Source organism: Amphiura filiformis, unplaced genomic scaffold (assembly GCF_039555335.1).
Source record: "Amphiura filiformis unplaced genomic scaffold, Afil_fr2py scaffold_36, whole genome shotgun sequence".
NCBI classification, from domain to species: Eukaryota; Metazoa; Echinodermata; class Ophiuroidea; order Amphilepidida; family Amphiuridae; genus Amphiura; species Amphiura filiformis.
In genome coordinates, this window is record NW_027305500.1 from 581284 (window position 1) to 595903 (window position 14620).

Genomic DNA, 14620 nt, shown 5'->3' on the forward strand with positions numbered 1-14620 from the left:
ACACCAGAAATTGGGTGTTGTTCGCATGCTCTTGGATAGGAAAAATAAGATCATAACTGAAGATCGAGACAAGGAAGAAGAGGAAGTCACCATCAAAAAGCGCTTAGTAACTGCGGCTATCCTTCTTGGAGTTTGAGAAAGTGAAACAACAGATGGATACACCAAAGCAGAAGAAGAAGGCAATAAGAAGAATGAAACCACCAAGTCGAAAGGCCTTGTCGTCATCACCTAAGTAGAGGGAGTGTCGGAGCGTATCGCCTCATTGCACCCTAAGAAACATGCTTGTGCACCCTAAAGATAAAAGGGACCCGCCCAACACCACAGAGGTTGTTTATTCTATCCCTTGCAAGAATTGCAATGAAACTTATGTCGGTGAGACGGGGAGTAAATTATGTAAGCGTCTTGAAGAACATAGGGCAGAGGCGGATAAGGCGTGTATTAATGTTCGCACGAGAGCAAACAGAAAAGCATCTCAATCAGCTACCAATAAATCAGCCATCACAGACCATGTTCTCGAGAAAGACCACATCATTGACTGGGAGGAGGCTAAGATTTTAGGCAAAGAGGCAGACACATACAAACGATGGATTAAAGAAGCAGTCAAAATCAGACAACAGGGTACCATCATGAACAGAGACGAGGGGCAAAACCTAACTCACGTGTTTGACGATCTCCTGAAGAAACCAACTGGCAACCGCGTTGCTAAGCAACAACGAGTTGTACACAGGAGGTCGTCACAACAAGATCAGTGTTGATAAAGAAATCTGACAGATTTCGAAACGTCCACAGTAAGTGCTGTTTTATTGGACTAGAACTATGAAATTCGTCTCTAGAATATTTTCATGTGTTTGAGTAACTTTGGAGCATGTTTAATTTTTTCCACTGTTTAATCCTATAGTGGTTTTGGGGCTCCTCTTGGTGGCCATGGGGTTCTAATATAGCTTAACAGACAAAATATTTGAATTCAGCATACCCGAATTAACAAAAATAATTTGGTCGCCAGCTTTTGCTCGAACTTGCCGCTTGGCGCTTAAATAAGCACATAACCAAAAATATAACGAGTCTATATGGTTTTAAGCTAAGTTTATTGATTATACACTCTATACATTCAAAATGAAAATTTCATTTCTGATGACATGCTTTACAAAACAACAATAATGGTTCAACACCACTAATTATGTATTACACGGGTTTCAATGGGAAAATGGCTAATTTCGGGTGGAATTTTCTCATACTGTAAAACACTTTAATTTCGCGGCAACTTTATTTCGCGAATCGCCAATAAGCCACATTTTCGCGGCAATTTAATTTCGCGAATCAAAAAAAAAATTTAGAAGCTTAAAATGCACTGTATTCCCTGTCAAAGTTTCCGAATTCATAACCTCAATTTTCTCTTGTTTTCGGGTAGAATTTTCATCTTACCTTTCCCAACAGAATGTTGCAATTAATTTAGAAACGAATTATGCCTAATTTATTCTTGGAACTTAAATGCAAACTATGAAGAAAATTATTTTTATTTGCGAACTTTGACCAACACGTTTTACAATGGAGGCTGCCATTGTTGTTGTTGTTGTTGTTGGATATTCCTCCTTTCAATAAGAGCACCTCCGAAGAGTAACATAGTTTTGTTTTAAAACTTTATTTTTTCATCCTACAACACTAAAACAAAAATATTTTTATCATTTCTAAGGTGTGAAAAAAATATTTAAAAACATTCAGAAGTTATTTTAACACAAATGATGCGAGGGAAAGGAAACTTGTGCCAAAAACGTCAGAGTCACTATTTTCAAAGCACTGAATGTATCAACACAAGCAAATCAATCATCCAACAAATTTTCGTGAAAATTAAAAGTTTTTTGGAATTTATGATCCTTCATTTTCATGATAAACGAAGTTATGTTAATTATGTTACAAGGTAAATGACTAACAATTAATAATTTATGCCATAACATTACGATATTATGGTTAAAAAGAGTAATATTCAAGATTTAATTGGTTATGTTAGGGTTGCCAAATTCGGCACCAGTTACAAGTGTATTTTCACAAATGTAATTTAGCGGGAATTTAATTTCGCGAATTGGAGGTGCTCGCGAAATTCGCGAAATTAAATTGCTCGCGAAATTAACTTGTTTAAGTATTCAAAACTCTCGCAGTTAAATGCCACTAATATCAGGTAAAACTATATGCTTTAGATGCCAAATGATCAAAAACTCCACATAGGTTGAGCTGATACTTTTCTTGTTTTAACGCACTGAACCGTAAACACCTTAAAATGGCAGTGCGCCCTCGAAGCTGAAAGTTACAATATGGTAGGGCGAATATTTACTAAAAACCGAAGCCGTGCGTATGAATTTTGGTAATATTACAACAAAAATGTCATATAAATATGAGAGAGAGAGAGTATACCATTTTGAATCATCAAATCCCAAAAAGTCCTTTTTTGTCTATATATAACTTGATTAATTACAGCGATTTTAAAGCAGTCTTTTCAGCATGCAAACAAATACGGTAAGCCAAAGAATTAAGGTACCAGTTATGGTCACCCCTGTATATCCTAAATAAATACAATACCTGTACTCTATAGCTCTGATTTAAGACCTTATTTGTTGAAATTGGTTGAGAATGAAAGAAACGGTGATCTAAAACCTAATGAAGCAACGAAATCAAAATCACTTTTGTGTTCTAATCAATGAAAGCACGACGCTAGTTGTAACGTGCTAATCAATGGAAGCGCAGCGCTAGTTCTCTTGTTCACGAACGCTTTGTGTACAAATCAATAGGGCATTTAATTTAACTTTTAAATTGGTATCTTCCAGCCCCCATGTCACAAGGGAAAACGCGGTAAATCGCACATTATTTCACATTATTTGCACATTATTTGCAGAATCTCTCCTCTTTTTTCAGATTATAAGCTTACTTAAGGGATCTAAAATGAGCGTTTATTGGGTTTCGACAGTATTTTTTGTGGGACATGAGAGCACCTCAAACCTATCGAATTGCATTCTGAATACGAAGCATGTCTTTCTGATACCAAATAATTTTCATTTTTGAAAATCACAATATAATACAAATTTTATGACAAATTATAAAAATTTGATATTTTTCAAATTTTTGATATATAACAGTCCTCGAAGTAAATTATATAAATCTAATGATATACTCTTAAAGTGTATGTAGCAGGGAGAAAAAGCCGACGGTCAATTGAAAATTTTGACCTTTCATTTTGAAGATATGGATTTTTTTCCCAAAAGACCTAATTTTTTTTGGTGTTTTGGGAAAAAAAATCCATATCTTCAATACGAAAGGTCACAATTTTCAATTGATCGTCGGCTTTTCATCCAACCTACATACACTTTAAGTATAAATCATCAGATTTATAAAGTTTACTTCAAGTACTGGTAAATATCAAAAATATCAATTTTTAATGATTTGCCATAAAATGTGTATTAAATTGCAAATTTCAAAAATCAAAATTATTTGATATCAGAATGACATTCTTCGTATTCAGAATGCAATTCGATATGTCTGATGTGCTCTAATGTCCCAAAATAAATACTGTCCAAACGTTCATACCCCAGCCCTTAACAGAAATTGTGGGAAATTTTGGCGAACTTAGCGTTTTTGAGCGATTTTGCTCGTTTTACCGCTTTTTCCCTTGTGTCATGGGGCCTGTATCACCCGCCATACACCAAATTTTTTGAAGGGGAAAAATGCATTGTGGGGGGGGGTTGGGGGGTCAAAAAAATAAAATGTTTGAAATTGCCCATACTTTCAACCCCTGCCATTTTAAGGCACTCAATATATAGGATATTGCCCAATTTGAATTCCAAAATGTGGCTTTACCACAGGGTTCAATGGGGAAAATTCAAACTTTAAATGGCTTTTTCCGGAATTTCAAGTGCTTTTTTCCTCTGGCGTCAAAAAATTTCGAAAGAAGCGGGAAATTTAAATCAAATTTGCTCCACAGGTTCCAAAGTACACAATGTGCTTACACTCAGTGATTTACCAGCCTACCTTGTATGTCCGATGTGTGAAATGCAGCCAATGCTTAATGGGCTGTTCCAGTTAAAATCCTTACACCCTCTAGATGGAGGTCATGACGTCAATCTTGCACAGAGGAGTGTAAAAAAAGCGTGAAATTTAAATCAAATTTGCTCCACAGCTCCAAAGTACACAATGTGCTGACACTGTGATTTACCAGCATACCTTGTATGTCCTATGTGTGAAATGCAGCCAATGGGCTGTTCCAGTTAAAATCCTTACACCCTCTAGATGGAGGTCATGACGTCAATCTTGCACACAGGAGTGTAGATATCAAATGTGGTCACCCATTCAGGCAACTCCATTTGATATTCACACTCCCTGTGTGGAAGATGTCTTGCCGGGTGGGGAGTATGGAATTCAAATGGAATAGCCCAACATTTCTTCTTTTGTAGGATTTGAAGGATTTCAATATTTAAGTCTGTTCCAGATCATGATTTTACATTTGAAATCACTCGCCTTTAAAAAAAAAAAAAAAAAAAAAAATCTGCAGCAGGGGGGTAGGTTGGGGGGCTGAAAATTTGAAACGTTCAAAATCACTCATATTTTTAACCACTGCAATCTCAAGGCAGCCAATGTGTAGCATATAGCTCAATTTGGACTCCAACTTGTATATTTTGCATAGGGTTCCATGTAAAATTAAAACTTCAAATGCATTTTTCTGGAATTCCAAGTGCTTTTTTCCTCTGGCGTCAAAAAATTAGAATTGGTTCCGGATCAAAGTTTCGCAACGAGAAAAAAAGCCGCAAAAAATTGAAATCGATATTTTGCTCCACAGGCTGTGTACTGTACATACTCAATGTGTAGCTGATACAGTGAAATTTGACTGCCACACTCTTGCAGCCAATGGGCTATTCCATTTGACATGCATACACCCCCTAGATGGTGGTAATGACCTCAATCGCGCACACAGGGGTGTAGATATCAAATGGAATCGCCTATTCAGGTAACTTCATTTGAAATTCACACTCCCTGTGTGGAAGATTAAGGGCATGTCTTCCATAGGGGTGTATGGATTTTAACTGGAATAGCCCAATGGTTTAATCACCTGTTTGAGTTCTGCATGTAAAATCATCTGCAAGTAAGAAGCCCCCATGTCACAAGGGAAAACGCGGTAAATCGCACATTATTTCACATTATTTGCACATTATTTGCAGAATCTCTCCTCTTTTTTCAGATTATAAGCTTACTTAACAGAAATTGTGGGAAATTTTGGCGAACTTAGCGTTTTTGAGCGATTTTGCTCGTTTTACCGCTTTTTCCCTTGTGTCATGGGGCCTGTATCACCCGCCATACACCAAATTGTTTGAAGGGGAAAAAATGCATTGGGGGGGGGGGGGTCAAAAAATAAAATGTTTGAAATTGCCCATACTTTCAACCCCTGCAATTTTAAGGCAGTCAATATATAGGATATTGCCCAATTTGAATTCCAAAATGTGGCTTTACCACAGGGTTCATGGGAGAATTCAAACTTTAAATGGCTTTTTCCGGAATTTCAAGTGCTTTTTTCCTCTGGCGTCAAAAAATTAGAATTGATTCCGGATCAAAGTTTCGCAACGAGAACGCGCATATTACTTAGGGCTTTCGAAAGAGGCGGGAAATTTAAATCAAATTTGCTCCACAGGTTCCAAAGTACACAATGTGCTTACACTCAGTGATTTACCAGCCTACCTTGTATGTCCGATGTGTGAAATGCAGCCAATGCTTAATGGGCTGTTCCAGTTAAAATCCTTACACCCTCTAGATGGAGGTCATGACGTCAATCTTGCACAGAGGAGTGTAAAAAAAAGCGTGAAATTTACATCAAATTTGCTCCACAGCTCCAAAGTACACAATGTGCTGACACTGTGATTTACCAGCATACCTTGTATGTCCTATGTGTGAAATGCAGCCAATGGGCTGTTCCAGTTAAAATCCTTACACCCTCTAGATGGAGGTCATGACGTCAATCTTGCACACAGGAGTGTAGATATCAAATGTGGTCACCCATTCAGGCAACTCCATTTGATATTCACACTCCCTGTGTGGAAGATGTCTTGCCGGGTGGGGAGTATGGAATTCAAATGGAATAGCCCAACATTTCTTCTTTTGTAGGATTTGGAGGATTTCAATATTTAAGTCTGTTCCAGATCATGATTTTACATTTGAAATCACTCGCCTTTAAAAAATAAAAAAAATCTGCAGGGGGGTAGGTGGGGGGGGCTGAAAATTTGAAACGTTCAAAATCACTCATATTTTTAACCACTGCAATCTCAAGGCAGCCAATGTGTAGCATATAGCTCAATTTGGACTCCAACTTGTATATTTTGCATAGGGTTCCATGTAAAATTAAAACTTCAAATGCATTTTTCTGGAATTCCAAGTGCTTTTTTATTCTGGCGTCAAAAAATTAGAATTGGTTCCGGATCAAAGTTTCGCAACGAGAAAAAAAGCCGCAAAAAATTGAAATCGATATTTTGCTCCACAGGCTGTGTACTGTACATACTCAATGTGTAGCTGATACAGTGAAATTTGACTGCCACACTCTTGAAGCCAATGGGCTATTCCATTTGACATGCATACACCCCCTAGATGGTTGTTTTGACCTCAATCGCGCACACAGGGGTGTAGATATCAAATGGAATCGCCTATTCAGGTAACTTCATTTGAAATTCACACTCCTGTGTGGAAGATTAAGGCATGTCTTCCATAGGGGTGTATGGATTTTAACTGGAATAGCCCAATGGTTTAATCACCTGTTTGAGTTCTGCATGTAAAATCATCTGCAAGTAAGAAGCCCCCATGTCACAAGGGAAAACGCGGTAAATCGCACATTATTTCACATTATTTGCACATTATTTGCAGAATCTCTCTCTTTTTTCAGATTATAAGCTTACTTAACAGAAATTGTGGGAAATTTTGGCGAACTTAGCGTTTTTGAGCGATTTTGCTCGTTTTACCGCTTTTTCCCTTGTGTCATGGGGCCTTCTTCCTTGGGTTTTGAGATCGCCGTGTGTTTATTTCTTGAACAATTTCAACGAATGAGGTCTTAAATTCGAGCTAAAAGATGCAGCTATTGGCTGCTGGTTCCAATTATGGCATATCTGTCTTTGTTTAGGATATACAGGAGGTGAATATAAGGTTCGTATCCATAGGCTGTTCCTTGTGGTTTGTGCATGTTCCGTGTTTACTTTTTTCATAGACCTGCCACACAGACAACGAACCTTTGTTTTGCTTAGTGGCCGCTACGGTTCGTTGTCTGTGTGGCAGGTCACATGGGAAAAATAAACACGGAACAAGGGCACACGCCACAAGGGAACAGCCTATGGATACGAGGCCTAACTGGTACCTTAATTTGATGGCTTACTGTAGTTACTCGTCGTATTTCCATGTATCGCCAAGGCTTATTGGTGGTACCCAGCTAACACACTACGTTTTCACGACGTTCGCTGACGTTGAACTTAGGTTGTCATTTACGTTGTAAACACGTAAATCTGTGAACTCGTATTCGTGTTGTGACAACGTTATTTTCCACGTTGATTTTTAGACGTTGATATAACGTCATTATGACGTTGTTTTGACGTTGATGCAATGGTTGACCAGACCTGGTGACAAAATTTGAATAATACGTTCAGAAAACGTTACACAAATACGTATCTGAAACGACATGGAATTGTTTGGATATTGATACCATGGAATGTAAATTTTTCCATTCCAAGGAGATGGTTGTCCAACCGAAATTTCTCCATCGTGTCGTCTGACGATCGCCTTTAGGCGTGAAACTCATAACGACTTCTATTCCTGAAGTTCTTAACTTTGAATTTTTTTACGCTCTCCCTTTTTAGGATTGAGCATCATTGTTGCCGGATGTTAATATAATGTCATAATCGCGTTGTCTCGACGTATAAAGCACTAATTAAAGAATTAAAAAAGAATAGTGCTGTATTTTTCTGGAATAGGGAGTAGGAATATAAGTGCGTACTTTATCAGGGTACAAAATAATGTTGTCACAGAGACTTGGGTGGAGTGTTTGCTATCAACACATTGGTATTAAGAGCAATTGATGTCTATCAAACTAAAGTTAAGGCTAAAAAGAAAACAAGTTGCTTCCCGCAAGTGGCCTAAACCCAAAAATTTATACTTGTACAGACATTTCCAGACATTTGGTCATCTTAAATTCCTGATTAGACGCTTAATTTGATCAATTTGCATAAAATAGCTCATTATTCAGATTCTAGAAACAATTTCAAAAATGTCAGGACAAGCTGAATTGCATACATAATGCATGTTTCAAATAATTTATTCAAATTGTTTTTTCAATATAGTTTGTCACAAGTAATTGCTTTAAGCCTATACTACACAAAATCTATCAAGTACATGTAAGAACAAAATTGAATCTACCTTAAAGGTGGGTAACATGATTGACAACATCATCCCTCCACTTAACCTCATCAAAATGCTGATTTTGGTATAAGATGAAAGCTCATATTTTTCTCATAAACATATTGAAATTGGGCGTTCCAAATCCGAAGAAATCATCAAAAAGCTATATGCATAAGCAAAAAGCAATATGTTTAGGAGAAAAATAGGGCCTTTCACTTGAAATCAATATGTTACATGATCATGATGATTACCATTAATAAAAACGCTGTAGACTACCAAAATCACGCTGTATAAATGTCGGTAATTCCATTAGGAATTAGTCACATTTACCAAAAACATTTACATGTTCTTTTTGCATGAGTTCTTAAAAGGGCTGACATTTTATGTTATACGTAAGTTTTAAACAATTTTATTTTCCAAATATATCACCTTCCTTTAAAGCCATAATGTGTGATTATTTTCTGATTTTGTTCCACAGCGACGCCCTCTACTTCTACATGATTATAATGCCCAATGGTGTACTAAAATACCATGTGAAAGACTAAGCTTGAAGTGCTTTAATTACAGTAAAATTTACGTTCTATAATTAAACCTGGAGATCTCCGGATTTATCACCGTGTGATGGCCGATACGTCTCGTGCATGTGTATCATTAAATCATTGACGTATAAACTGTGTGTATATCGCTATTCGGTATACGTCTTATTTATACATCCCGGCTGCGTAAAGCTCCGCTCAAATTATAACGATCAGCGAGCTAATACTCACATTGACGATAATTATATAGGCGCTGGAATTAAATAGCAATTTTCTTTGTTTTACCTTTCTTTGTTAGTTCGAAAAGGGGGACAAAATGTGATCAGTGAAAACTAACATTTTGCATATTATTACTTAAACCTTGCATCTGGATTATCCACCTCACTCATTTGCGTCTTTTCATCAGCTCGATTTTTCTTGCAAGTTGATATAATTTCACCAATTGTATAGAGGTAAGGATTAATTGCTGAATTGATTGGCAAAATGAATGCTACTGACCAGGCATAGACAGATGGGGGTAACATGAGTACCCTAGTTTGAACCAAAATTCCTAGTATGATGATTGGAAACCAGCACATGAAATCTGTAGCAATAATTGCCGTTACTTTGGCAGTTAACATGATTTGTCTTTGCAAATCTTTGGTCCTACCTGCCTTTTTAGAAGATTTCCGAACTGATCTAACTATTTCAATATAGCAAAGAAGTATGATAAAGTAGCAAATACAATTTACTCCGAGAAATACTGCCGATGAAAAGAATTGGCCGGTCTGATAACCTTCAAATGTGGTTGTAAATATATGATAAATAAATTTCATATCATAAAACACTACACTTTTTTGTTCCTCCTTGGATACAAACCTTTTGTTTAAAGCCAATGGTAGACCAATACACACGTGTGAATTGTCGTAAAATTCAAATAGTTTCCCGCTTACAATAGATGGTATAATACCTAAAATTAATGATACAATCCATGTTAAAAGTATTAATATTTTGGCTGTAAATTTACCCATATTTTTGGTTGAAAATGAATATCGAATATTTATAAATCTGTCAATACTTATCAGCGTAATTAAAAATACAGATGCTTCGGACGATATAATTGATAAGGCCCCTGCTATTCGACAAGTAATACCTGATCGCCAGCGTTCAGATTGCATAGGAAAGTATTCGCCAAAATAGATATCAGCAGATGCTATGATCAACATGTACACGCCCATGAGAGAATCAGATATAGCAAGACTTGTGAGAAATAGATTTTGAACTGAGTTGGTGTCTTTTGTGGTAAATTTCCATGACAACACGAAAATATTTCCACAAAGTGCGTTAACCCCAATAAGCCACATCATATACATCAGAACCCTATCGGAGAGAAGCCTATCACACGTGAGATACGGGGATCGTTCTTGAGCCGCGCTGCAGACAATACCTTCAGGTTTATAACATTCACATATTTCATGTTGACTTACCAGTAATTCCAAACTTTTATTTGCAAAAGACAATGTATCAGATTTGATGTCAGTCAGTGCGTTCTTTCTTATGTTAAGGAAACTTAAGTCGTGTAAATTTGTAAAATTTGTAATTGTTTTCAAGTTATTTCTTTGTACTTCAATACTCTGGAGATTAATATTGTCCTTGAATAACTCCTGGTCCAAATAACGCATATTCAGCCCACTTAAATCTATAATCTGAAGTTTTGTTAGCCCTTGTAATAGGCCTTTCTCAAATTTAACTCCTGAATTGTTAGCCAGAAGCAGAATTCTCAGCTCTTTCAAACCGATAAAAATTTCTCGGGAAACTTTCTCAACATATTACCATACAAATCTAAGACGACTAACTCATGTAAATTTTGAAATATGCTAGGATCGATAAACGTCAATCTATTAAAGCTAAGCAACAAAACACTAAGATGCGGTAAATTTTTAAACATGCCTGCGGATAACCGTTCTAACTTGTTCCCTTCAAATCCAATAGTATGAGATTTCGAGTATCTTCAAATAGTGCATCGTCTAAAGTCACCAAAGAATTATAATCCAAATATAATGTGGTCAATGATTTAAGGTTCCCAAACACCCCTCCTTGTAAAAATGTTAGGTGATTAAAATCAATGGCTAATTCTTCAAGGTTTGTCAAAGATGTAAATGTTTTATTATGTAAATTAGTAAAGTTATTATCAGAGAGGCTCAAAATTACTAGACTTTTTGAATTGGAAAATAAATCCATTTCCAAGGTGGATAACATATTGTGATGCAAATGTAATATAGTCAATGATTTAAGGTTCTTAAACACCCCTTTTTGCAAAGTTTTCAGGTGATTGGATGCAATTTCCAAAATATCAAGGTTTGTCAAAGTTGTAAATGTTTCATTATGTAAACTAGTTAAGTTATTGTTAGAGAGATGCAAAATTTGTAGACTTTTAAATTAGAAAATAAACCGATTTCCAAGTTGGACAACATATTGTGATCCAAGTGTAATTTGATCAATGATTTAAGGTTCTTAAACACCCTTCGTGCAAAGTTTTTAGGTGATTGAATGCAATTTCCAAAGTATCAAGGTTTGGCAAAGTTGTAAATGTTTCATTATGTAAACTAGTTATATTATTGTTACTGAGGTACAACGCTTCTAGATATTGTAAATTTGAAAATAATCCAGGTTTCAAAGAGGACAAATTATTTTCAGTGAGATAAAGATCACGAAGATTGTGTAAGCTTTGAAATACCCCAACTTTCAAATCCGTTAAACGATTTCTTTTCAAAGACAAATACTTCAGATTTTCTAGGTCATTAAATAGTTGAACTGGTAGTGAAGATAGATAATTATTAGTTAGTTTTAGATCAGTTAATTTTCTCAAATTTGTAAAGGTTTCATTATGTAATGTGGTTAAGTTATTATTCAACAACTCTTCCTATACCTTTGTACAGGAGCCAACCGTTGTTAAACCGTGATGAACCCACACTTTTACTGTAGCGTATACGCGAACGCGAGCGAGACTACGCGTTACGCGAGAGCGCGTAAAATTCGTCATGCCTGGAACCTTTGTGCGTATGCCAGCTTACAAGTTGAATTCAGTATTTTTCAGGTAGCGGCTAAACATTGCCGTTTTATTCTGTAGTTTTATTGCTGATATCAAAAGAGAAATCATCGAAGTTTTTGTAAGGCTGAGTGGCAATGATTAACTGACATTCCTCGTAAAATAATCGTGAATTATACGATATTTAGCTTCTTTTCGTTAGTTGAAAGGATTCAATCATGTTTCACCGTTGTTCATCACCGTTTAACAACTGCGTCCGGCGCGTCTGCGTGGTTTACTTCGCTCGGGCAGCTAAAGCTGCCCTCGCGAAGTAAACCACGCAGACGACGCGGCCGCATCGTTGTTAAACGGTGATGAACAACGGTGAAACATGATTGAATCCCTAAGAAGACAGAATCAAGATGCGCAGGTCTCTTGAATTGGAAAATAAACCAGCTTCTAAAGAGGACAAACCATTCGTATCGAGATCAAGTCGTTTAAGGTTTGGTAACGTTTGGTCAAATTGCAATGTGTTTAGACGGTTATTGTCAATATTTAGCTCAGTAAGTGTCATCAAACCTAAAAACGCACTCGAGTTTAAATAAGATAATCTATTGTGAGATAAAAGCAGCCGAAATAGTTTGGACAAATCACGAAACAGACCGATTGGTAACGTCGTTAGCATATTATATGAAAGATTAAGCACGATCAAATTGCGTAGTCCTTCAAAACTACTTCGATTTAAAAACACCAATATATTGTTTGATAGGTCTAAGGTATATATTAGACTAATATTCCTGTACAATCGCTCTGGTAAAATCGTCAAAGCATTTTGTGCAAGATTTAGGTATCGTAAGTTGAGCAAACTTTGAAAAACGTCTTCATTTAGTTCAGATAGACGGTTATCAGAAAGAATTAGATGTAACACATTTCCAAGATCTCTAAAAATGCGTACCGGCAATGTTTTCAATCGATTGTTTGAAATATTTAATTTGGTAATCCTAGTCAATTCCCATAATGCATCTTGGTCAAATTTTATAATATTATTAACAGCTATATTTACTTCAGTAGTATCGGTAGGCAATTTTACAAACATTTTGAATTTCTTGCTCTCGTTATCACTCTGATCTAAGCATTGAAATGATACATCTCTGTAGCCTAGCATTACAATCTTTTGGGAACTCAAGCTTGCATTCACCTCTAGTACCCGTTTCCACACTACATGTAATTTGATCTCCATACCCTTTTATATCTGTACATATAGACCTCCCATTTACGTTTGAAAAACGGTGGATCTTTTCAAATTCCGGACAATCCAGCGGAAATTCTGCTGGAAAATTTGTTTTTGAAAGCCGAGTGATTGTGATGTTAATTTCACCCTCTAAGTTTACTTGCAGTTTTGAAGACGCAAAACTACTAACACAGTTATTTTGTTTCAAAACAATATACTTATTGGTACAATTCAAGTCAGAACACATTCTTTCTACATAAAGAAAAAATGAATCAAGATTGTCTGGTATATCTACTTGTAAGAGTGAAGTGCTTTCCAACTGCGCATCGAGGCGAAGACCGCAATCATGCCCGTGGCTGCCTTGAAATGTGAACACCTCACTGATGTTACCATCCTGCTGAATACCACATGTAGTAGAATCAATATCCCATAAAGGTTCAACTATAATGTTCGCAGTAACAAGATGACGATGGAAATCAAATGTCCATAGCCAAACGTATATCACTAGTAGTATTAAATGGGCGTGAATCTTCATCTTGATATTCTGAGTTCACGCTATATTACTGTTTTGTTTTAAATGTACCCGTTAGCTCAGATTCACAATCACAAGTAACATTCGATATTGCTTGATGAGGGCGGTTTGGTAAAATATTACGTAAAGTACTCAAATTGCCAATTTGACACTCACTAAACATGTATGAATTCACTTGCCAGATGCTTTTACAAGTTTCCAAAGGGCAAGTGGCAAGTTCGAACCCCGCAGCCTGCTATTATTGACATTATATATAATTTGCAATGAATATGTTTCTACCACTCTTCACGGACCTAGGAGAACGTAAGTCAGTACGTTATACCGTGAAGTAATGCATACCTTCCAAGATCATGAAGATACCAGCATATATATATACCGGTAGTACCGATGAAAAGTCTACGTCTAGAGGGAAAACTTGCAAACTCTGCCTCATCGAAACATTATCTGCAATAAAACTCAGAAACAATATCTAATTAACAATTTTTAAGGTTGCACCCAAAGCAGTGAGTTTTATTCAACTGTGGACTTTCTTTTCATATATAAACCATTGTGATATTGATCCAACAGCTACCACAGTCTTATTATGCGATTTTTATTTTATTTTATAAGTTGTTGTAATATTTTGTCATCAAGCTAAATTAAGTTAAAAACTCCATTAGTATTTGATTGAAACAAAACAAAATAAAATTTCACCGATCTCACCTTTATCACAATCAATTTACTTGATCCCAAGTTTTCAATATGAAAATGTGGCAATTAACTGTCGTAATTATGATTCTTACCGTGAATCCGAAGCAGTTAGAATCAAATCTTGATCTGGCGTATCATAAGAAATACGTTTCGAGAAGGTATCCAAAATATGCCTTTACGCTTTAAAAAAAAGCGTAAGAGTAAACAATATCTGTATATAA

General features: G+C 36.2%; 1 protein-coding gene across 1 annotated transcript; it reads left to right on the plus strand.

Annotated features, from left to right (window-relative positions):
• Positions 1-278: 278 nt before the first annotated feature.
• Positions 279-755, plus strand: LOC140144001 (uncharacterized). The gene has a single exon (XM_072165829.1). It carries the CDS (start codon positions 279-281, stop codon positions 753-755), a length of 477 nt encoding a protein of 158 aa, XP_072021930.1.
• Positions 756-14620: the final 13865 nt, after the last annotated feature.

Excerpts from the sequence above, each read along its gene's own strand:
- LOC140144001 (XM_072165829.1), top strand. The coding sequence starts at position 279 with ATGCTTGTGCACCCTAAAGATAAAAGGGACCCGCCCAACACCACAGAG.